The following is a 26,619-nucleotide window of genomic DNA, read 5'->3' on the forward strand; positions in this document are numbered from 1 at the left end:
GTTATGTGTAAAAGAAAATCTTAATAAAGTAGGTTATAGGAAAATTAAAAACTTTCACTGAAATTAAAAAGGGGGGGGCTGGAGAGATGGCTTAGCGGTTAAGCACTTGCCTGTGAAGCCTAAGGACCCTGGTTCGAGGCTCGATTCCCCAGGACCCATGTTAGCCAGATGCACAAGGGGCGTTCATTTGCAGTGGCTGGAAGCCCTGGCACGCCCATTCTCTCCCTCTCCCTCTCCCTCCCTCTCTCTCTCTCTCTCTCTCTCTCTCTCTCTCTCTCTCTCTGTCGCTCTCAAATAAATAAATAAAAATAAGCAAAAAGGGCTGGAGAGATGGCTTAGTGGTTAAGCGCTTGCCTGTGAAGCCTAAGGACCCTGGTTCGAGGCTCAATTCCCCAGGACCCACGTTAGCCAGATGCACAAGGGGGTGCATGCATCTGGAATTCATTTACAGAGGCTGGAAGCCCTGGTGCACCCATTCTCTCTCTCTCTCTCCCTTCTTCTCTCTGTCGCTCTCAAATAAATAAATAAACAAAAAAAATTTAAAAAATTTAAAAAAAACTTTCACTACAGGGCTGGTGTGCTGGTTTGATTCAGGAGTCCCCCATAAACATAGATGTTATGAATGCTAGGTTACCAGCTGATGGAAATTTGGTAACTAACACCTACTAGAAGCAGTGTATTGTTGGAGGCAGGCTTATGGGTATTATAGCTTGTTTCCCCTTGCCAGTGTTTGACACACTCTCCTGCAATTATTGTCCACTTGATGTTGGCCAGGAGCTGATGTGCATCTTCTGCTCGTGCCATCATTTTTCCCTGCCATAGTGGACCTTCCCCTCAAGTCTGTAATCCAAAATCAACCCTTTCTCCCACAAGCTGCTCTTGGTCAGGTGCTTTCTGCCAGCAATGCAAACCTGACTGATACTGAGGAGTAATATCATTTGCTGCTATCTGACTGTGAGGTTTTGACCTTTTGGAGATGAATTTCAAGAGGAATGTGGAAGGGTTTGATATCTTAGCCTAAGAGATGCTTTGCAGTATTGTAAGTACAGCTTGATGAACTATTCTGGTCAGAGTTGAAAGACCTGAATAGGATGGACAATGAGGTTTGGCTTATAGGGGTGAAAAAGAGCTTTGTTTGGACTGGGCTTGAAGCAGTTTGTGTGAGAGGCTTTTATTCCCATGTCCTGAGAATTTGTACAGGGTTGCAGTGTGTAGAAAATGACTGGTATAAGCAGAGAGATATGGCACAGAAAGAAATTTTGGGGCTGAAACTTCAGCCTGTTCAGCTGCAATTGTGTGAGAGATTACATCCATTGAGATTGGGCCAGCTGACCTGCATTGGGACAACAGAAAGAATGCAGACTTTTTTTTTAAATTTTTTTTTGTTCATTTTTTTTATTTATTTATTTGAGAGTGACAGACACAGAGAGAAAGACAGATAGAGGGAGAGAGAGAGAGAACGGGCGCACCAGGGCTTCCAGCCTCTGCAAACGAACTCCAGACGCATGCGCCCCCTTGTGCATCTGGCTAACGTGGGACCTGGGGAACCGAGCCTCTAACCGGGGTCCTTAGGCTTCACAGGCAAGTGCTTAACCGCTAAGCCATACTCCAGCCCAAATGCAGACTTTTTTGAAGGGGCCTGAGTGCTAAAGGAGTGTCGTGTTGTTCAAAGTCTGCTTTATTCCACCTGGATTAACAAATTGATACTCCACCTGGTATTATGGAGTGTAAGAAATGCAGGAAATCGAGGGTCATTGAATTTGCAACAGTCTTGTGTTTTGGAAATGCCCATGGGCAGTGTGAAGCAGGTTTGCTGGATGCTTGTATGGAGACCGGATGGAGCCATGAGGATGGATGATGGGTTGCAGTGGAGACCCAGTGGAGGTGCTGGGACCACGAGATGGCTCCCAAGGAGAGCTGTGATCCTGGGATGAAGTTTTCCAGGACTAAGAGTAGCCTAGCTGAAGGGGTAGAATTGGAACTCCAGAGACTTGTTACTGGTTAGAATTATCAGATTTGGATACTTGTCATTGATTAGCGTTGTTGGAATTGGAGCTATAGAGTTTGATATTTGTCCTAGTTGTTTTAATTCTTGTATTGGTTGAAAATTTCTTTGTTGTGTCCAATGCCATCTTTTGCAGTGTGAATGTTTATTCTGTGTCATTATGGGTCTGGAGGGGATTTTTTTGGTATTGTAGCTCAATTAAAAGATCTTGGACTAAGGGGACGTTTGAACATCATTTGGATTGATAAAAATATCAGGACTTTTAATTGGACTAAATGCATTATATTTTACATCATGGATTCTTATCAGTTTATGGGGGCCAGGGGAAGAATGTGGTGGTTTGATTCAGGTGTTCCCCATAAACTTAGGTGTTGTGAATGCTAGGTTCCAGCTGATGAAGACTTGGGAATTAACACCTCCGGGATAACACATTATTGGGGGCAGATTTATCAGTATTATAGCCAGTTTTCCCGTGCCAGTGTTTGTCACAATCTCCTGCAGTTGTTGTCCACCTGATGCTGGCCAAGAGGTGATGTCTACCCTATGGTCATGCCATTATTTTTCCCTGCCATCGTGGAGGTTCCCCTCAAGTGTGTAAGCCAAAATATACCCTTTATTCCACAAGCTGCTCTTGGTCAGGTGATTTTTGTCAGCAATGCAAATCTGACTGCAACAGCTGGAAAGATGGTTTAGTAGTTAAGGCACTTGCTTGAAAAGCCTAAGGAACCATGTTCAACTCTCCAGATCCCATGTAAGCCAGATGCACAAAGGTGAGGCAAGCACAAGGTTGCACATTCCCAGGTGGCATAAGCAAATGGAGTTTAATTTCAATGACTGAAGCCCTAGCATGCCAATTCTCTCTCTATTTGTAAAAACTTTAAAAAACATTTTAAATGGGAAAGCCAGGTGTGGCATCCTCCTCTAATCCTACCACCCAGGAGACAAAGATAGAGGATCATAAATTGAACTTTGAGAACCTATGGCTACATAGTAAGAGCTTGTCTTTTTAAAAAAATCAATAAATAGGTAAGTATTTTTAATTTAAATAAAAATTAGTAAAATCTTAGAAAAATACATGATTGGGGGACTTCTGGCTTCCAGTCAAGATGGTGTCCTCCTAACCTCCCCTCACCTCACGAGGGAGGAAAGGCAAGACCCTTAAAATTCAGTGTTTTTTTTGTTTGTTTTGTTTTGTTTTTAGGGGATACTGATTGTAGTAGGCTTCCAGTGAGAGGGTATGGAGGAGCAAAACAGGGAATCCACTGATTTCCCATGCTCTCAGGTAGCCAGCCAGTCTCCCAGCCCCCTCAAGCAGACATCCTAGCTACAGTCCCAGCAGAGGTCTCTCCTGCCCTAACTGCAGGCCAAATGGACCCCAGCTAGCAGGCTAGGTCCGCCCTAGGCCCTAGGCTTTCCCACCATCATGCAGAGCACCACAGGTGTTAATGCCATCCCACTTGCTGTTGCTACCCTAGCCTTTCTGAGCCCAGCAAGTGTGGGTCGCCATCCCAGTCACCAATCCTGTCCTAGCCTTTCTGAGCCCTGCACGAGTGATCGCTGGCCCACTCACCTCTGTCCCCTCCCAGCCCTGAAGAGGGAGCCAGGTCAGCAGGCCAATATCCCCACCATAGCCTTTCTCACCCCTGTGTGCACTACCATCAGACCACTCGCTTCCACCCCCACCCAGCCCCAAACAGGGACCCAGGCCAGCAGGCCAGTGTTCCCACCCTTAATTTTCTGATCCTCACCCACCCCAACACTGGCCCACTTGCCACCACCATCTCCCACCACTGAACAGGGACTCAGGCCAGCAGGCCAATGACCTTACCCTAGCCTTTTGGTGGCACGATTGCCATCCCACTAGCCACTGCCCCTCCCACCCCTGAATGGGGCCTAGGTGAATGTATCCACCCTAGCCTTTCTGAACTCGGAATCCCACTCACCACTGCCCACCCACCCCTGGCTAGCAGGCTAGCGTCCCACACCTTAGGCTTTCAGAACCATTGTGATGGACAGACCACACCCAAAAAGGAATAGCATTAGATAAAAGTAAATCTAATAAGATCACCCAGTACCACAATGAATATCTCTAATCAAAACATAAAAGAGACAATTGGATCAGAACCCCAAAATGAAGATACAAGTTATGCAACTGTGGCCAAGAAAATAGACAAACTTGCAGAACTCAACAAAAGACTAATAATTATAGGAATGGTGTCCTTCCTAGATTAGACCCAATAGAAAAGAACCAGGAAGGGTTCCAAAGACAGTTAAATAATCTGAAGGAGGGCGGGAAAAAAAAAAAAGAGGACCTCAATAATGAGCTGACTAAGCTCAATGAAATAAAAAAAATGCAAAGATAAACTACAAGAAGCATTAAGAAAATCAGAAAATGACATGGAAAGGGAACTCAAAAGAGGGTTGGAAACTATACATAAAAAAGGAGTAGAGGGCTGGAGAGATGGCTTAGCAATTGCTTGCCTGTGAAGCCTAAGGACCCGGGTTCGAGGCTTAATTCCCCAGGACCCATGTTAGCCAGATGCACAAGGGGGCGCACGTGTCTGGAGTTCATCTGCAGTGGCTGGAGGCCCTGGTGCACCCATTCTTTCCCTCCCCCTCTCTCTGTCACTCTCAAGTAAATAAATAAAAAATAAGCAAAACAATTAAGATAAAGAGGAGTAGAAAATACAAATTAAGTTGAAGAAGTACAAAATTCTATAGAAGCTCTCAAGAATAGGGTCAACCATGTGGAGGGTAGAAACTCAGACCTGGAAGACAAAACAGTTCATGAGTCCAAAAGTTTCAATAAATTCAAAAATTCTCGTGAGCAGAACATGAAGGAACTGTAGGATACCATTAATCTTCCCAAAATTCAGATCATGGGAATACCAGAAGGGAAAGTAATATAGATCAAAGACATGAGAAATTTATTCAACAAAATTGTTGAGGAAAACCTTCCCACTCTCTCAAAAGAAAGTCCCATCAAGTTACAAGAAGCTAGCAAAAATCCAAACAGACTGGACCAAAGGAGAAGTTCTCTAAGACATATTATCACTAAGACTCTAAACATCAATCACAAAGGGAAAGTCCTAAAGGCAGCTAGGGAGAGACAACACATTACATATAAAGGAAACTCCATCAGAATTATTTCAGACTTCTCAATGGAAACCTTGAAAGCCAGAAGGGCCTAGAATGGATCACTGCAAATTCTAAGAACTTATGGCTTCCAACCCAAAATACTCTACCCAGCAAAAGTGTCCCTCATAATAGATGGTGAAAGGAAAACTCTCCACAATAAAACTCACCCTTGCAACTATTTGAACATAAAGCCAAACCTACAGAGAGTACTTCAGGGTATGTTCCTCACAGAAGATTCAAATAACCAACCTAAAGTGCCTACAAGAAACAGATCACAATAACCAAACATTGAGAAGGCACAAAAACTACAAAAGCCAAGAAAACACCAAACCACATAAACCACCACAATATGGCAGGGATTAAATCAAACCTCACAGTTATTATCCTAAATATTAATGGCCTCAATTCACCCACCAAGAGACATAAGCTAACAGGGTAGATCAGAAAATTAGACCCCTCAATCTGCTACCCAGCTCACCACTAAAGACAGATACCTCCTCAGGGTGAAAAGTTGGAAAATGATATTCCAAGCAAATGGAAATTAGAAGCAAGCAGGTATAGCTATACTCACATTGGATAAAATAGACTTCAAACCAAAGTAATCAAAAAAGACAAAGAAGGCCACTTCTTACTTATCAAGGGAACAATACAACAAGAGGAAATCGCAATCATTAATCTTTATGCAAAAACAGAGGTGCATCACAATTCATAAAATGAAACCTACTTGAAAATAAACAGAAATAACCACCAACACCATCATAGTTGGGGACTTCAATACTCCACTATCATCAATAGATAGATCATCCAAACAGAGAATTAACAGGAAAGTACGAGAGCTCCACAAAACCATAGCTCAATTAGACATAACAGATATCTACAGAATATTCTACCCAAAGTCCACATATTACACATTCTTCTCAGCAGCCCATGAAGCCTTCTCTAAAGTAGATCATATACTGGGTCATAAAGCCTGCTTCCATATATTTAGGAAGACTGACATAATTTCCTGCATGATATGAGATCACAATTCAATATTACTAGAAATTAACAAAAAAAGAAGCACCAGGAAACCAAACAACTCCCAGAAACTTAACAACACACTTTTAAACAATAAATGGGTAGGGACAAAACCAAAAAAAAAATGAAATTACAAAAATTCTAGAAATGAATGACAATGAGAACACAATGTATCAAATCTTATGGGACACATGAAGGTGGTCCTCAAGGGGAAATTCACTGTGCTAAATGCCTCATAACAAAGATATGCTTCACAACAAAGACAGAGAGATCCCAAATCAATAACTATTGCAGTTAGGTTCACATTGCTGGTAGAAATCACACAACCAAGAGCAGCTTGTGGGAAAAAACAGGTTTATTTTGGCTTACAAGCTTGAGAGGAAGATCCACGATGGCAGGGGAAAACAATGGCAAGATTTAAAACAACCGGGGCAAGCATCAAACTCTGTAATTTCAAATCCAACAACTCTAGCCAGTGACAAATCTCCAAGCCCAGAAATTCTAACTAGCAACAAATCTCTGGAAATCCAATTCCTCCCATCCAGCTAGGCAACTCAATGTCCTGGGAAACTTTATCAGGGCTGGGAGCTCTCATTGGCAGCCATCTTGTGGTCCTGACATCACTGCAATCCATGGTACATCCTCATGGCCCCATGGGGTCTCTGTGCAGGCAGCCAGCAAAACTGCTTCACACTGCCCATGGCCATTTATAAAACATAAAACTGTGTTGCAAACTCAATGACTCTCTCTTTCCTGCATGTCTTATATTCCACAATACCTGGTAGGGTAGCAATTTGTTAATCCAGGAGAAATAAAACAGACTTTGAAGAACAGGACACTCTTTGAGCACTCAGCCCCCTCCAAAAGAGTCTATATTATTCCTGTTGCCCTAGTGCAGGTCAGCTAGCCCAATATCAAAGGCTGTAATTCCTCAATTGCAGCTGAATGGGCAGAAGATCACCCAAAGATTTTTCTTTCTGTGCCATATCCTTCTGCTGCCACCAATTCATTTCTATGCAAAGTAATCCTGCACAACTTCTCAGGACACAGGCATAACAGCAAGCTTTTCACATAACTTGCCTCTAGCCCAATCCAAGCAAAGCTCTTTCTCACCTTCATAAGCCAAACCTCACAGTCCATAGATCTTACTGCATTCTGGTCTTCAACCCTGACCAGAATAGTCCATCAAGCTGTACTTACAGCACTGCAAGGCATCTCTTGGACAAAGCTTGCAAATCCTTCCACATTCCTCTTGAAAATCAGCTCCAAAAGGCCAAAACCACATAATCAGGTGTCTAGCAGCAATCCTACTCCTCAATACCACTTTCCTGTTACAGTCAGGTTCACATTGCTGATAGAAATCACCCAACCAAGAGCAGCTTGTGGGTAAAAGAGGTTTAGTTTGGCTTACAAGCTCAAGGGGAAGCTCCACAATTGCAGGGTAAAACAATGACATCAGCATAGGTTGGACATCACTCTCTGGCCCACATAATGCAGATAACAGGAACAGGAGATTGTGCCAAACACTAGCAAGAGGGAGCTGGCTTTAACACCCATAGGCCCACTCCCAACCACCTCCAGGAGGCTTTAATTTCCAATTTCCATCAGCTGGGGAACATAGCATCCAGAACACCTAAATTTATAGTGGAAAACTTAATCAAACCACCACAATAACCTAACCATCACCTAAAGGCATGGGAGAAACAAGAAGCATCCAGCTCAAAAAGTTCCAGACAAAAAGAAATAATTAAGATCAGAGCAGAAAGTAATGAATTGAAACCTAAGGAAACAATTAAGAAAATTGTTCAAACAAAGAGGTGGTTCTTTGAAAAAACAAACAAGATTGATGAAGTCCTGGCCAATTTGATCAAGCAAAAAAAAAAGAAAAAAAAAAGACAACTCTAATTAACAAAATTAGAAATGAAAAAGGAGAGATCATAACAGACATAAGTGAAATTGGAAGAATTATCAGGACTTTCTTCAAAAATCTCTGCTGCACAAAACTGGATAATATGGAAGAAATGGATGAATTCCTGCTCACATACCACTTACCAAAGCTAAACTCCAAGCAGATTAATCTCCTAAACAAACCCATTACAACCACCGAGATTAAAAGGGTAATCAAAAACTTCCCTAAACAGAAGAGTCCAGGACCAGATATGTTCTCAGCTGAATTCTATCAAATCTTCATGGAAGAACTGAAAACCACTTTTTTTTTTTTTTTTTTTTTTTTTTTTTTTTTTGCAAACTGTGATACACAGAGAACAGGGAAAGCTCTCCAACTCCTTGTAGGAATCCAGTATCACCTTAATACCAAAACCAAGCAGAGATGCCACAAGAAAATAAAATTAAGGCCTATTTCCCTGATGAACTAAGATGCAAAGATCCTGAACAAAATCCTTGCAAACCAAATTCAACAGCACATCAAAAGCATTATCTACCTGGATCAAGTAGACTTCACCCCAGGAACACAGGGATGGTTCAACATATGGAAATCTGTCAATGTAATACACCACATAAATAACCTTAAGCACAAAAACCACATGATCATTTTTATAGATGCAGGAATGGCCTTTGACAAAATACAAAATCACTTCATAATCAAAATATTGGAGAGCATAGGAATGGATGGCATGTAAAGATCCTGAAGCCCAAATGATGCTTAATAAGGAGAGACTGAAGGAGTTCCCATTGAGATCAGGAACAAGACAGGGGTGTCCACTCTCATCTCTTCTCTTCAACATAGTACTAGAAGTCCTAGCTCAAGCAATAAGACAGGAGAAGGAAATAAATGGATACAAATCAGAAAGGAAGAAGTTAAATTAGCCCTATTCACAGATGACATGATTCTATACATAAGAGACCCAAGAACCTCCATCTCAAAATTCTTAAAGGTGATCAACTCCTTCAGCAAAGTTACAGGATACAAAATCAATGCACAAAAATCAGTAGCCTTTCTGTATGCAAAAGAAAAAGATAGAGAGAAAGAAATAAATTACATTTATTGTCCCATTTCAATAGCATCAAAACAATTAAATAAAATCCCATGGAATAATATTAACCAAGGAGCTGAAAGACCTTTGCAGTGAAAATATAAAACACTCAAGAAAGAAACTGAGGAGGACTTGAGAAAATGGAAAGACACCCCATGCTCCTGGATTGGCAGAATTAACATTGTGAAAATGGCAATCTTACCAAAAGCAATATATAGATTTAATGCAGTACCAATAAAAATCCAAGCATCCTTTTTCAGAGATAGAAAAATGATCTCAAAATTCATATGGAATGGCAGAAGGCCTTGGATATCTAAGCATATCATCAGATAAAGATACACCATTGGAAGCATCACCATACCTGATCTAAAGCTATGCTATAAAGTCATAGTAATAAAAACAGCATAGTACTGGTGTAAAAACAGGATTATAGACCAATGGAATAGAACTGAGGACCCAGACTTTGGGTCAAGTAACTACAGCTACCTGATATTTTACAAAGGCCCTAAGAATGTAGACTGGAAAAAATAGCATCTTCTACAAATGGTGCTGGACAAACTGGATAACCATATACAGGAAAATGAGACTCAATCCAAACATTTTGCCATGCATAGAAATCAAGTCCAAATGGATCAATGGCCTCAATATATGACTAAAAACTCTGTTACTACTGGAAGAAAAAATAGGAGGAACTTTTCATGATATAGGAGTGAAAAAAGATTTCCTGAACAAAACCCCAGTACCTCAGGAAATCAAGAATCACTCAACCATTGGGATCTTAGGTAACTCTAAAGCTTTTTCACAGACAACCATACAATAAGCAGCTCTAAGAGATTACCCACACAATGGGAGAAAATTTTTGCCAGATAAACATTGGACAGAAGCCTAATATCTAGAATCTAGTTTGTCCAGCACTTTCTGATTATAAACCTTGTTATCTTACCTTGCCTATTCCCTCCTAAGACTGAGATGACTAAGGGGCTTACTATTCCCCTTTCTCCAAGCCTCCTGACCTACCATTGCTTCTCCATGTGGCCCCATAGTGTGGCATACCTTCTCCTTTTGGAGGTGCAAATAATTAGCCATCCTATCTATGTTAATCAGCAATCTGCTGGTCTTACTACACATCAAGTTTTCTACTAATAGCTAAAATTTTAAAACAGCAGGAAATCTATCAAGAAGGACTCAGTGAATCAAGAAAGCCTCAACATAATTTTATATAGTGGTAATAAGTGCTACAGAAGTGGTAATTGTACCTAAAACATATAAAAAATTCAACATTGATAGCAAAATCTAGTTAGCTAATTGTACTTTATATTACAGGTCTAAAACCTCAAAAAGGCTTTTGGACCCACTGGAGATTGAAAGAACTCTGCACCAACACCATACATGGTACCAAGAAATCTCCTGCAAAACCAGCTAAGCAAAGGTTTACATACAGCCAAGAGCATCTAGCAGCCAGTGAGTAAATATTTTCCAAATGACGATTGCAAAGATAGTGAAAATCAAGTATATTAGGCTAATCATTAATAATAATTTTCTTCTAATTTAATTTTTTGAAGTTTCTTTAATTTGATTTGATTATAATTATAGATTATAAATTTTATTGCAGTGTAGAGGCTTTTTAAAGGCTTTCTCTTCCCATTTGCCTGATAGGATATTTTTATGTTAAGTTTTAGGAACTATTTTGTCTTTATGTTTGGTTTTTTTTTAATTAGGAGATTATTTTATTTGTTTATTTTTTTGTTGTTACTTTATTTATTTGAGAGTGACAGAGAGAGAAAGAGGCAGATACAGAGAGAGAGAAGAGAGAATGGGCACACCAGGGCCTCTAGCCACTGCAAACAAACTCCAGATGCGTGCGCCCCCTTGTGCATCTGGCTAACGTGAGTCCTGGGGAATTGAGCCTCGAACCAGTGTCCTTAGGCTTCACAGGCAAACGCTTAACCACTAAGCCATCTCTCTAGCCCTACGTTTGGTTTTTTTGTTGTTGTTGTTCTTAGTTTGGTTTTTTGAGGTAGGGTCTCACTCTAGCTCAGGATGACCTGAAATTCACTACGTAGTCTCAGGGTGGCCTCAAATCATGGCAATCCTCCTACCTCTGCCTACTGAGTGCTGGGGTTAAAGGCATGTGCCATCATGCCTGGCTTGTCTTTATGTTTTTCACATAACTTTAAAAGCATTAGTGTAGAGGGAGATATGTTTCCAATGTGTTCCTTGAGATAAGTCAGGAAAGAGGAGGAAATCACATGCTCAGCCTACTTTTCTGAAAGCTATTCTTTGTTTAATTTATGTTTCTAAAATTATTTCATTCATTAATTGCAGATCACTTGGAACTTATAGAAACACTATTTAAGCAGTGGTTGTCCCCACTATTATCACTGTAAATATCATGATGTCTGTCTTTTAATAGTTATATTAAATTTCTTGTTTTCTAATTTCACCTTTGGCGGTTTTCTAGAACTTCATACATATTTGTAGAGATCTGTTTTAGGGTTTGGAATAGAAAGAGCAGAAGTCTTCTGCCCTGATCCAATTTTGCCTATCTGACTTTACTTCTGACCCTCACCTGTGATGAACAAGTTCAAAAAGCCTGTGAATGTTTTGTTTCTTTAAAAAATTTAAAGAGTAGTAAGAATGGCACAAGAATACTAACATGGGACCGGGGGAATTGAGCTTCGAACCAGGATCCTTAGGCTTCACAGGCAAGCGCCTAACCACTAAGCCATCTCTCCAGCCCAATTTTGTCCCATCTTTATCAATCCCTCTTCTTTCATATAAGTATTTAAAATGACAAGTCTCCCTAAACAGTGTTTTAGCTATACTGTAAAAATTCAGATATGGGGCTGGAGAGATGGCGTAGCGGTTGAGCGCTTGCCTGTGAAGCCTAAGGACCCTGGTTTGGAGGCTCGGTTCCCCAGGTCCCACATTAGCCAGATGCACAAAGGGGCGCACGTGTCTGGAGTTCGTTTGCAGAGGCTGGAAGCCCTGGCACGCCCATTTTCTCTCTCTCTCTCTCAAATAAATAAATAAATAAAATTCAGATATGGTGCATTTAATTCCTTAATTAAAAATACTTTGTAATTCAAAAAATTTTACTTTCACTTGTAGTTTGTATAGAGAACTATTATTTAATTTTCAAATATTTTGGACTTTTCCAGATAGATTTTATAATTAGTAAGTTCTAATTTTAAAGCTATTGTGGTCTGAGAACATACTCTGTGCACTCTTTTGGAATGTATTGATACTCATTTTATGAATGATACAGTGTATGTACTATGCTAATAAACACTGCATGTGCACTTAGGGAGAAAGTATGTCTGAAGTTATTTTGAAAATCTCAGACCAAGGTTGTTGATGGTGTTCTTAGGATTCATCTCAAAGGTCAGCCTGTATACCATACTCATTCTGTGAATGTAGGGTAATTTAAAAGTTTTGTTTTTTATTGAATAGAAAGCTGTATGGATACATTATGTTAGTACCATCATTCCCCTCCTCCATGCCCCCACTCAACTGAGGGCCCTCCTCAGTGGGATTGTTGGTATTCCCCCTGGGTTTTTAGGTTATGGGATGTAAGAACATCAGTCATTCATTGTAAGGGAGCGAGACAGTGCCTCTAGACATTCCCTTCCACTCTCTTTCTCTTACAATCTTTCTGCCCCCCTCTTCCACAATATTCCCTGAGCCTTGATATGTATGCTTTACGTCTACTTTAGTGTTGAGCACTAAGAAAGAAGCTTCTGGTTATTTTGTTTTTTTTCCTTTGGTATGTGTTGAGTATCCTGTGTCTGTCTCCATGACCCTGGCAGTGGTTGACAGGCTTGCTGTTGAAGCAGCACTCTTGCTCATCTCCCAATTCATCAGTTGTTTCACCTGGGCCCTGGCTGCTGTGCAAGGGATTTATCTCTTCATTTTAGTTTTCTTTTGCAAAAGAAAAACAGGTTATCCAAAGGAGACTGAGGTCAGCATAGGTTCAGTAGGATAAATATTATTAATTAGTTGAGATTTTGGTGGATATACCCTCTCTTTTGGCTAAAGACTAGTGGGAGCTTCTTGTTGGAGTCCATGATTTTGGTCTCCTTAGAATTCTGACTCAGTTCCCAGTTCTAGCTAAGAATTCCTTTTCACTGAGAGAATTTCTTAGCCAATCAGAGAGCTGTTGGTTACCTACCTAGGCTGTGTGCTACTATTGCACTGATGTGTACATTTTGTCAGGCTGGTTGCTTTTGTATAACAGTGTCCCCTGTTAGCACACAAGGTTTGTGGCCATTTTGCCCTCAGCCACTCATGTAGCACTTTCCAGCACTATATGGACAGATCATCGTGAAGTGCCTTCCTTCCAGATTCCATCCACATCTCTCAGTGTCAGCAGCATGTGATCTTACCTTTTACCTCAGGTGGGTAATCAAGTGCTTTGACAGAATCCTGTCATGTTTTGGGGACCTTGTATGTCTCTTTGATCAACAGTTCAATGTGGATTATAACTGATTTCTTGTACTGGGAGTTACAAGCCAGAGCCATATATTTTAGGGTTAGGCTTCATTCCACACTCTCCATGCCCCTTCTTACCCAATAATCCATGCATAGTCCTGTTGAGGGTTATATCATTTAATTGGCCATCCAGGAGTATAGTTTCTATGGAATAATTTCATTTGGGATTTAGTTTTCTATGTATTTCCCCCGCCCTCCCATTTCCCTTCCCCAACAGGCTTTCATCCCTATTATCTGACCCTCAAGTTATCTGTCAGTTACACCTGCAACTCAAGGTGTTCCAGTTAGGAACCACAGATGTGGTGGAACATGCAGCATTTATCTTTCTGTGCTTGTGTGAGTTCACTGAGTATGATCTGTCCCAAGTCCTTCCATTTTCCTACAAATTTCATTGCATCACGTTTCCTTATTGCTGAGTAGAATTCTGTTGTGTGTAGGTACAACATCTTCATTATCCAATCATTAAATGAAGGACATTTTGGTTAATGCCAGTTTTTAACTATTGTGAATTGGTCAGCTTTAAACATAGTTGAGAAAATATCTCTGCAGTGAAGAGTGGAGCCTTCAGGCTAGATGCCCAATAGGAGAATTGCTAGAGAATAATGCTGGGATTTTTATTGGTATTGCATAGAATCTGTATATTGCTTTTGATAGGATTTCCATTTTCACAATACTAATTCTATCTATCCAGGAGTGTGGAAATTCTTTCCATCTTATCATGTCCTCTTTCTTGATGGTTTTTATATTTTCAGTATATAGGTATTTCATATCCTTGCTTAGTATTATTCCAACGTATCTGAATTTTTTGTGGCTATTGAAAACAGTACAACCTCATTGATTTCTTTCTCTGTAGATTTGTCTTTTGTGTTTAGGAAGACTACAGATTCAGTGTGCTGATTTTGTATCTTTGCTGATAGAATTTATCACCTTTAGAAGTTTTATGGTAGAGTTTTTCAGGTCACTTATGTATAGGATCACCTTATCTGTAAATAGGGCAAGTTTGACTTCTTCCATTCCAATTTATATCCCTTTTATATCTTTCTCCTGTCTACTGCTTGGGCTAGGATATCCAGTACTATGCTGAAGAGCAGTGGTGAGAATGGCCATCCTTGCCTGTTCCTGATCTTAGTGGGAATTTTGTCTTTCCCCATTAAGTATAATTTGAGCTTTAGGTGTTGTGTATACAGCCTTTATTATGTTGAGCTATAAACCCTCCATGCCTTGTTTCTCCAGTGTTTTGATCATGAAGTGATGATGTATTTTGTTGAAGGCCTTCTCTGCATCTGTTGAGATGAAAATGTGGTTCTTGTGTTTAAGGTGTTTTTTTTTTTAATGTGGTATATTGCATTTATCGATTTTTGTGTGTTGAACCATCCTTGCCTCCCTGTAATAAAGCCTGCCTGTGTGAGATAAGTAATACTATTGATGTGTTGTAGAATTTGGTTTGCAAGGATTTTGTTCAGGATTTTTGCATCAAAGTTCATTGGGGATATTGGTCTATAGTTTCCTTTACTTGTTTATCTCTGTCTGGTTTCAGTATTAGGATAATGTGAGCTTCATAGAAGAAGTTGGGAGGGTTTCCTGTTCTCTAAATAGGTAAAATCACTTAAGAAAAAAATGTGCAGTTCTTCAATGAAGGTGCACTTTTCTTTTGGGGAGGTTTATTTATTTATTTATTTATTTATTTATTTATTTATTTATTTATGTAAGAGAGACAGACACAGAGAGAAAGACAGGTAGAGGGAGAGAGAGAGAATGGGCACGCCAGGGCTTCCAGCCTCTGCAAATGAACTCCAGACTCATGCGCCCCCTTGTGCATCTGGCTAACGTGGGACCTGGGGAACCGAGCCTCGAACCGGAGTCCTTAGGCTTCACAGGCAAGCGCTTAACCGCTAAGCCATCTCTCCAGCCCAAGGTTTTTGATTATACTTGTAATCTTGATGGATGTAATGCATTTGTTTAGGAGATATATCTGCTGTGGACTTAGTTTTGGCAGGTGATATGTCTCTAGGAATTGGTCCATTTCCTCCAAGTTATCCAGTTTTGTGGATGGAGTAAAAGTTTTGGAAATATGTGCTCATGATTTTTCCAATTTCATTGATGTCTGTTGTGACCTCCCCTTTTCATTACTAATTTTGTTAATTTGAGACATTTCTATTTTTCATTTGATCAAGCTGGCCAAGGGTTTATCAATATTCTTTATTTTTTCAAAGATCCAGCTCTTTATTTTATAATTTTTTAAATATTTTATTTTTATTTATTTATTTGACAGAGAATGAGGGTGAGAGAGAGAATGGATGTTCCAGGGCTACCAGCCACTGCAAATGAACTCCAGATGTGTGTGCCCCTTGTGTATCTGGCTACCGTGGATCCTGGAGAATTGAACCTGGGTCCTTTGGCTTTGCACGCAAATGCCTTAACCATTAAGCCATCCCTCCAGCCCCATTTTGTCAATTTAAAAAATTGTGTTCTTAGTTTCTAATTCATTAATTTCTGCTCTGATCTTAATTATTTCATCCCATCTAGATGAAATAATTTCATCTCTTAGGGTTGTATTGTTGTTGTTTTTCCAAAGCCTTTAGGTAGATGGTTAGGTTGTTAATCTGAGATTTCTCTGTCTTTGTTATGAAGGTATTTAATACTATAAATTTTCTTCTAAGGAACTGGGAGGTTGGGAATCAGGACTCAGATCTACTCACTCTCCTTGGGCCACACCCTCTGGCTCTATAGAACTAAGAGTTGGGGAACTAGGATCTGGGAAGCCAGGGAGCCAAGTACAAAAGGCCAGCTCCCACCCTCCCATACAACAGAACAGGGAGGTGGGGAGCCAGAAAGTAAAAGTCAGGCGAAAGTCAAAAGGTCTGCTCCTAGAGCATGTACACAGGGTCCAGGCAGCCCATGCCAGTACCAAGTGTGCAGGGGTGAGGGAACTGGGAGGTAGGGGATGAATCAGAAGTTCAGACCTCATTCAGCATGTGTGCACAAAGGAACAGAGAGTTGGGGACCCAGGAGCTGGGAATTCAGCATGAATGCAGGGTCCAAGCAGGCCCACACTAGCAGTAAAGGTATGGGGGGAAGGAGAAGTAGGAGGTGGGGGGAAAACTAGAGCTCAGGCTTACTCACTCTGAGAAAGTTCCAGGAAAATAAAAGCAAGGCAAGCAAAACAAAGAATCTGCCAAAGAAACAAAATAGATCTTGAAAATCTTAAAATATTGCTTATCTGGCCTTTTATGAAACACAGTTTAGTAATTTTGATTCTATGTCTTTTCTTACATTTTATTTATGTGTTTTGATACTGGGAGGGCATATAAAATTTTTATAATTATGCAATTATCTATTGTTCCCTCTAATTGTGCTGGTTTTTACTTCATGCATTTTTAAATTACTGTACACATTTGTTATTAAACGTTTACTTTAATTATTACAATGTATTTCTTTTATGTCAAAAAATCTTTGTCCTTTCAGTTTTATTTTTGTCTGATTTTAAAAGCCACCTCTGATTTCTTTTTTAATTTATGAATTTATTTTTATTAGTTATGGACATAATTAGTATGTAAACAACACATGTTGGTATCATCTTTTCCCTCATCCATGCCCCTTTTCTAAAGGGGCCCTCCTCCTTGGAGATGTACATGCAACTGGAGTTCATTTGCAGTGGATAGAGGCTCTGATGCACCCATTCTCTTTCTTTTTCTATCTGTCTCTTTCTTTTAATTAATCAAAAGAAAGAGATGACCCAAATTAATAAAATTAGAGATAAATGGGGAGATATTGAAACAGATACCAGTGAATTTCAGAAGGTCCTGAAGAAATATCTTAAAAGATGGAAAATCTGTGGGCTGGGGAGATGGCTTAGTGGTAAATGTGCTTGCCTGCGAAGCCTAAGGACCCAGGTTCAATTCCCTAGGACCTATGTGAGCCAGATGCACAAGGTGTCTCATGCATCTGGAGCTCATTTTCAGTGGCTGGAGGCCCTGGCATGCACATTTTATCTGCTTCTTTTTTTTTTTTTTTTTTTTGCGGGAGGGTGGGTTTCGAGGTAAGGTTTCACTCTAGCCCAGGCTGATCTGGAATTCACTGTGGAGTCTCAGGGTGGCCTCAAACTCACGGCGATCCTCCTACCTCTGCCTCCCAAGTACTGGGATTAAAGGCATGCGCCACCACACCCGGCTTTATCTGCTTCTTTGTTCTTCTCTCTGTGTCCAATAAGTAAATAAATAAAATCAAATAATTTTTAAAAACTATTGAAAAACTAAAAGAAAAAGATAAATATCTACATGCACGTGACTTACAAAAGCAAACTAAAATGAGATAAACAAATTAAATATATAATAAGCATTGAGACTGAAGCAGTAATAAAATATCCTAACTAAAAAATGTTAAGGTCTAGGTGGATTAAATGCAGAGAATTCTATCATACTTTTAAAGAAATAGAACCAGTAGTTCCTTACAGTATTCCATAAAATAGAAATGAAGGGTTTTTTCCAAGTACCTTTTTTAAAATCCAGTATTACCTGATACCTAAACTAGATAAAGACACAAACACACTTATGCAAAAAAATTATAAACCAATCACTCTGATGAATACAGATACCAAAATTCTCAATAAAGTATTGCAAAAGAAATTTTAGAGCACTAAATGCCTTCATAACAAACACAGAGAGATCCCAAAATTAATAACCTCTCAATCCACCTAATGGCATTGGGTAAAAAAGAAAAAAACAACCATAAAGAATCCAACCTAAAGAGCTCTGGACTGAAAAAAAAAAAAATCCAGACCAGAGCAGAAATTAATTCATTGGAAACTAAAAAAATTGATGAAATTAAAAGCTGGTTTTTAAAAAAAATAAAAATTGACAAATGTGTGGCCAATATAATCAAGTGAAAAAAGAGATGCTTCAAATTAACAAAATTAGAAATGAAAAAAAGAGGTCACAACAGACATAAATGAAATTGTAAGAATCATTAGGACATACTTCCAATAACCTGTACTCCACAAAATTGGATAATCTTAAATAAATGGATAAATTCCTAGCCACATACCATGTACCCAAACTAAACTCAGAAAAAATTAATCTCCTACACAAACCTAACACATCCAGTGAGATTAAAAAGGTAATCAAAAACCTCCCCAAAAGAATACTCTAGTACCTGATGGCTTCTCAGCTAAGTTATTTCAAACCTTCATGGAGGAACTGAAACCAATTTTTCTCAAACTGTTTCACATAATCAGAGAACAGGGAATGTTCCCCAACTCCTTTTGTGAAGCTAGCATCACTCTAATCCCAAAACCAGACACAGAAACAAAAAACAAAGAAAACTATAGGACTATAGGGATACCTTATGAGCTTAGATGCAAAGATCCTGAACAAAAACCTTGCAAACTGAATTCAGCAGCACAAGAGCATTGTCCACTGATCCATTGATCAAGTAGGCTTCATCCCAGGGAGGCAGAGATGGCTTAACATATTGAAATTGTTCAGGGTAATACACCATATAAATAAACTTAATCAAAAGAACCACATGATCATTTCAATACATGCAGAGAAGGCCTTTAACAAAATACAGCATCACTTTATGATCAAAATTCTGGACAGACTAGGCATGGAAAGTTTATATCTCAACACAATTAAGGCTATATATAAAGCTCCTAAAGCCCAAATAATACTTAATTGGGAAATACTCAAGGAGTACCCATTGAGATTGGGAACAAGACAGGGGTGCCCACTCTCACCACTGCTCTTCAACATAGTACTACAAGTACTAGCCCAAGCAATATGACAGGAGAAAGAAATAAAAGGGATACAAATTGGAAAGGAAGAAGCCGTTAGACCTACTTACAATTAGCATGATCCTATACATGTGACCTGAAAGTTTCCATCTCAAAACTTCTAACGGTAATTAATTCCTTCAGTAAATTGGTAGGATATAAAATCATCAACAACAACAAAAAAAAAATTCAATAGCCTTTCTATATGCAAAGGACAAATAATCAGAGAAAGTAATTAGCAAGGCTATCCCATTTTCAATAGCAACAACAACAAAAAAATCCCATGGAATAACACTAACCAAGGATGTGAAACACCTATATAATGAAAACATAACAACATTCAAGAAAGAAATTGAAGAGGACTTGAAAAGAGGGAAAGACCTCCCATGCTCCTGGTAAGTAGAATTCATATTATGAAAATGGCCAGTCTACCAAAAGCATTATACAAATTTAGTGCAATACCAATAAAAATTGTAGCATCATTCTTCACAGAAATAGAAAAAAATGATTCCCAAATTCATATGGAATGGCAGCAGGCCTTGAATAACCAAACATATACTCAGCAAAAGAAACACCTCCAGAGGACCATACCTGATCTAAAACTATATTACAAAGCCATAGTAACAAAAAAACCAGCATGGTCCTGGCATAAAAACAAAAATATAGACCAATGGAAATTAAGACCCATACTTTGGGTCAAGTAAATACAGCTATTTGATCTTAGATAAAGGTACCAATAACTTAAACTGGAGAAAAGACAGTATTTTTAACAAGTTGGAAAATCATATGTAGGAAAATGAAACTAGACCCACACATCTCACCATACACAAAAAATAAAGTCCAAATGGATTAAAGACTTCAATATAAGACCTAAAACTCTCTTCTAGTACTGGGAGAAAAAATCAGGAGGAATGAATTCTCCATGATACAGGAGTGGTGAAAGAGTTCCTAAACAAAACTCCAGTAGCCCAGGAATTTAAACAATCATCCAGACAATGGGATCTCATAAAGCTAAAAAGCTTTTGCACAGACAAACATACCACAAGCAGAGCCAATAAATTACCCACAGAATAGGAGGAAATTTTTGCCAGCTATAGAACTGACCATGGCTTAATTTTTAGAACCTATAAGGAACTCCAAAATAAAAGCATTATAAAAAAAAATCTAACAACACATTCCAAAAAATGGAGCAGAGAACTGAATAGGGAATTCTCAGAGGAAGAAATACAAATGGCAAATTCACACTTAAGAACATCAGAGAAATGAAAATTAAGTCAAACATGAGAGTCTACCTCACTCCAGTAAAGCTGACAATCATTAAAAAATCAAATGACAACAAATGTTGGTGAAAATGAGGAGAAATGGGAACCTTCATTCATTGTTGGTGGCATTATAAGCTTGTACAACCACTAAGAAAATCAATGTGGAGATTACTGAATAGAATGAATATAGAGCTGCCAACAGACCCAGTTACTCCCTTACTGGGCATTTCCCCTAAATGCTCCATGCTTCAATACAGAGATATTTGTTCAACCATGTTTATAGCTAGCTCAATTCATAATGGCTAAGAACTGGAATCAACACAGGTGTCCATCATTGGATGAATGGTTAACAAAGTGGTGGTACATTTACATAATTCTACTCAGCAGTAAGAAAAAAATCACACAATGAAATTGTAGAAAAGTGGATGGTCTGGAACTGATCATACTCAGCAAACTCACACAATCACAGAATGACAATTGCCACATGGTCTCACTCATTTGCAGTTCCTAACCTGGATCATCTTGAGTTGCTGACTTACCTGATAGGCAACTTGAGACCCAAACATTAGGGATGGAAAGGCTTGGAGGGAGGGGAAGGGTAGCAGGGCAAAAACATAAAACTGAACCCAAAAAGAACTGGTACCATAGAAACATTTATTCTTGAAGAGAGAATAAAAGTTGAACCCTCAAGAGGAATATAAGGAGAGCACCTAAAAAGAAGGGTCCTGTAAAGGGTGGGATGATGCTTAACCTTATCATTATTATTATTGGCTGTGGTCTGTTACTCCCAGTACCAGAATACAGTTACCACCCACAATGAGCTGTTGACCAGAAGGTTCCCAAAACAAGACAGGCTTCTGTCAAAACACTTGTTTACCTGCCTGAGGTAAATGGCAAGACCCGACTGCTGAAGAAACCATATGTTGCCAACATGGAACAGAGAAAGACCTGGCAGGAATCTGGAAGAGAGCAAGATCCCAGGCAGTTAGGCTCTCTAGTGCTAGAAACTGCTATATGAGTTACTGGGGGAAAGTGGCCAAGTCTCCAAGCAACAATGGTCTAAGCTACTCAGAAGAAAACACCCTGACGAGATGTACATACAAGTGCAATAGTGGCACACCACCTTGGTGGGTAACCAATAGCTTTTTGATTGGCTAAGAAATCTGCTGAGTGGAAGGGAACCCATATCTAGAACTTGGAACCAAGTCAGAATCCTATGGAGACAAAGATTATGCCCTCCAGTGTCAAGCTCCAACTAATCTTGGCCTAAAAGAGGGACTACATCCATCAAATTCTCACTAAATTAATAATGCTTTTATCATTTAACCTGTGCTGAATTCACTCTCTATTAGAGAATATGCTTTTATTTTTCAGATGGTAGTGAGATCTGAGGAGATAAATTACTCTTCGCACTTCAGCCAAACCCTCGCTGAAACCATAGAGGAACTGAGGACATGGGGAAGAATGTAGCTTCCATGGTGAGCCTGACAGTGTAAAGGAGGCAGATGCTGAGGACACTGAACACCTACCAAAGCAGAGATCCAGACAGTCCTAAGAGCCCATCACTGAAGTAGATTTAAAACACCCAGCACACCTCAAAGGAATTTTACAGAAGAGGGGGTAGAAAGATTTTTAGAGCCACAAGTTGGGACATCATGCCCAGAGGCACTGCCTCTCACCAATAACTGCTGCTCTCACAACCCATAACTCACACCCCTCGTGGGGAAAGCCTACAACCCCACTGAGGTGGGCCCCCAGTGGAATGAGGGCAGGGACAAGGGAAAGGATGGTAGCAACACATGATGTATCCATACTAAGTATGTCCATAATTGATATATTTTTAAAAAAGAAACTTAGTGTAATGAAATGTGGGCTACAAATACCATCAAGAAATTAACAGGAAGACTGGAGAGGTGGCATAGCAGCTAAGGCATTTGTCTGTAGAACCATAGGATCCCAGTTCGTTTCTCCAGGACCCACATATGCCAGATGCACAAGAGGGGGTGCCTGCATCTGGAGTTCATTCACAGTGGCTGGAGACCCTGTCACATCCATTCTCTCTCTCTCTCTCTCTCTCTCTCTCTCTCTCTCTCTCTCTCTCTCTCTCTCTCCCTCTCTCTCTCTCTCTCTCCCTCTCTCTCTCTCTCTCCCTTCCTCTCTCTCTCTCTTTCTCTCTCTCTCTCTCTCCCTCTTCTCTCTCTAAATGAATGAATAAATAAAATACATTAAAAAAGAAATTAATAGGAATAAGTAAATATACTTACAAGCTAATTGCGATTAAAACAATAAGGTGAATAAAACTAATTTGAGTTCTTTTAAAAAGTTTTTTTTTAAAGCCGGGCGTGGTGCCGCACGCCTTTAATCCCAGCACTCGGGAGGCCGAGGTAGGAGGATCACTGAGAGTTCAAGGCCACCCTGAGACTACATAGTGAATTCCAGGTCAGCCTGAGCCAGAGTGAGATCCTAACTCAAAAAACAAAAATAAAAACAAAACAAAAAAAATTTTAAAAAGAAAAGCAAAGTTATGCCATTTGCTGGGAAATAGGATGCAACTGGAAATATAATTTTAAGTGAATTAAGCTGAACACAGAAAGATAAATACTATATATTTTCTCTCATTTTTAGTTCCCTTATTTCATACAGATACATAAAATGATACGAAAATATAAATAGTGCTTCTAAGGACAGACTGAATAAATAGGAATGCAAACTCTTTTGAAAGGAGATGACTAAAAGAAAGAATGCTAAAAGGTAACCTGCTCTTTAAGGTCAATATTTCTTTCCTGGATTAACAAATTGGCTGTGCCACTGCACACCTGGAATTGGTTTTGGAAGCATGAAAAATGTATGGAAGTGGGTCATGAAGTGCACATGGTTCCAGGAGCCACTGCTGAGATGCAGCATGTGAAACAGGGCAGTTTCCATGTGGCCAGTGAGGCCATTGCCTGAAGTTAAATAGGAGATGTGCTTGTTTTAAAAGGCCAGCAAATGGAGCTGAAAATGGACCCTTTTTTGCAATGGAAACCCAAAGATGTTTTGGATATACCAGTACTGTGCAAAGGCTATCATGGAGTGATGTTAGCTCTGAATGGAGGTTTTCTCCTAGCTATTCAGCCCAGCTAGAAAGATGGAAATTGGAAATCACAAGCCTGTCATCACTTGTTATCAACATTGGGCGTGAACTACAGATGTTTGATGTTTACCTGATGGCTATTGATTTTATTTATTTATTTTTATACATTTTATTTATTTATTTGAGAGTGAAAAAGAGGCAGAGAGAGAGAAAGAGAGAGACAGAGTGGGTGCTCCAGGGCCTCCAGCCACTGAAAATGAACTCCAGCTGCATGTGCCTGCCCCTTTGTGCATCTGGCTTATATATGTCCTGGAGAATCGAACCAGGATCATTTGGCTTTGCAGACAAATGCCTTAACTGCTAAGCCATCTCTCCAGCCTGAGATTTTCTTTTTAAAAAATATATTTTATTTATTTATTTAGTTGAGAGAGAGAGAAAGCGAGCATCAGGGCCTCCAGTCACTGCAAACAAATTCCAAATGCATGTGCCCCCTTGTGCATCTGGCTTACATGGGTCTTAGAGAGTCGAACTGGGATCCTTTGGCTTTGCAAACATCTTAACCGCTAAGCTATCTCTCCAGCCTTTTGTTTCTTTTATTCATGAATAGATTGCAATTTTATTCAAAGCTTTTTATCATCTAATGAGGTAAATACGTAATTGTCCTTTATAGTCCTTTAAAATAGGGAATTATGTAGATTTTGAATGGTTTAGTCAACCTTGTAATGAAGAATAATTACATTTGCTTATGATATATTCTCCTCTTAATATAATACTAGATTCAATTATCCTCTCTTTTCAAAAATAAGTTAGTAAAAAGTGGCATTTCAATATATTTTGTAGCATTCATATATGAAGCCATCTCTGTGGGAAGGTTAACCACTCCAAGTTCAATGTTTTTCACTAGACATAAGGATACACAAGTTTACTGGTTGCTTCTTTTTTTTATTTTTTTATTTTGTTTTTTTTTAATTTTTTTTTTGGTTTATTTTTATTTATTTATTTGAGAGCAACAGACAGAGAACGAGGCAGAGAGAGAGAGAGAGAGAGAGAGAATGGGCGCGCCAGGGCTACCAGCCACTGCAAACAAACTCCAGACGCATGCGCCCCCTTGTGCATCTGGCTAACGTGGGACCTGGGGAAGCGAGCCTCGAACCAGGGTCCTTAGGCTTCACAGGCAAGCACTTAACCGCTAAGCCATCTCTCCAGCCCTACTGGTTGCTTCTTGAGGGAGGGAGTTTTATCATTTGAAATTTTAATCCTTTAACTATTTTTAAGTTTTTTCTAGGACAAAATTATGTAACATGGAACAATTTCTGATCTATTTTCATCTTTCTGTCAAGCTTACTAAGTTGTCAGCTTAATTTGCTTTCCCTACAAAGACTCTTTTCTTAGTACTGCGCCTTGTGATCCAGGTATAGGAAGCTTCCCATTTGCTACTCTTACTATCTGGAATAAGAATTCTGTGTGAACCTCAAAGACTGGTTTTCCACTTCCTTCCTATAGCTATTTATCAGATTTAAGGATCAAAGAATTATCTTCTGCATATTTCTACAGGGTTCTAAGTTTTTCTTCCTATGTATGCTGACATGTAGATTTTAGATTGCTTCAGCTTTCCTGAATGCCACATATTATTTTCACAATTCAACCAAGTCACTGGATTCTAGATAGAACTGCTGTCTCTTTTCCAAAATATTAAGAGCACTGTGCCGTATTTCGCCTAATTTTTTTAGTTTAGATCAAAGAGTAAATCTAGTCCCTGTTACTCCATCACTAAAAGGGAAGGTGACCACATGCATTTTTTTAAATAAGGAGAAGTTTAAAAATTTTGTACTATATTTGTCATTTCTGCATCTTTTTCCTAACTATAAATCTTGAATTTCCATTTGGTATCATTGTTATTCAGCCTGAAAACTAGCTGTATGTATGTGTGTTTATGTGTATGTGGTATGCATAGGTGTGTGTACACATAGGCACATGTACTCCATGTGGAGGCCAGAGGTCAATATCAGGTATCTTTCTGAATAACTCTTGACTTTACGTACTGAGATGGAGTCTCTCACTTGAACCCACAGCTTACTGATTGGTCTAGACCAGCTAGTCAACTCTCCCCAGGGATCCCTTGTACCTACCTCCCAAACGCTGGGATTACAGGCAGGCAACCAGCCAACCCAACATTTATGTTGGTTCAGGGGATCCAAACTCCGGTCCACACGCTCATGTGGCAAGCACTTTATCCACTGAGCTATCTTCCTAACCCCTCCCCAAAAAACTCCTTTTGATATTTCTCATAGTTGAGGTCTGTTAGCAGTGAATTGCCTCTTGTCTATTTAGCTAAAATTAAATACATTTTGATGTTGTTTTTTTGGAGAGTATTGCTAGATATAGGATTGTATGTTTACATTTTCCCTTTGATATGTATTATTTCTAATAATAATTCAGGATGCTATTCTTACCATTGTTTTACTAGTTCTTGGGCCAACAAGCTTTACCCGCAAAAATCAAGAAAGTAAGTATTTTAGTTACATTAGATACATCTGATATGTCACAAAAATATTTTTACAACTTTAAAATATGAAAACTACTCTGATGGTAAATTAAATGAAAAACAGAATGGGTTACTTGGAGACTCTAGCTTTCTGATCATTATTATGTGTAACATACCTTTTCTACATTTATATATACATATGTGTGTGTGTGTGTGTGTGTGTGTGTGTGTGTATGCATGTTCTTATGTATGTGTCTGTATGTACATTTGTATGTAAGACAGAGGTTAATTCAGTTGTCTTCCATGATTGCATGCTACCTTATTTATTGAGACAGGGTCTCACACTTGAACTTAGCATGCCTTTATTCATCTAGCCTAGCTAGAC

At 39.3% G+C, this 26,619-nt stretch overlaps 1 protein-coding gene across 1 annotated transcript in view; it reads left to right on the plus strand.

Moving 5' to 3' along the window:
* Positions 1-26,619, plus strand: part of Fam227b (family with sequence similarity 227 member B) — a 214,254-nt gene that overhangs the window by 29,512 nt on the left and 158,123 nt on the right. The window contains exon 9 of the mRNA XM_045157008.1: positions 10,477-10,614. Within this exon, the coding sequence (XP_045012943.1) occupies positions 10,477-10,614 (138 nt within the window). The remainder of the gene's footprint in view (positions 1-10,476; positions 10,615-26,619) is intronic.

The sequence above is a fragment of the Jaculus jaculus genome, chromosome 8 (genome assembly GCF_020740685.1).
Source record: "Jaculus jaculus isolate mJacJac1 chromosome 8, mJacJac1.mat.Y.cur, whole genome shotgun sequence".
NCBI classification, from domain to species: Eukaryota; Metazoa; Chordata; class Mammalia; order Rodentia; family Dipodidae; genus Jaculus; species Jaculus jaculus.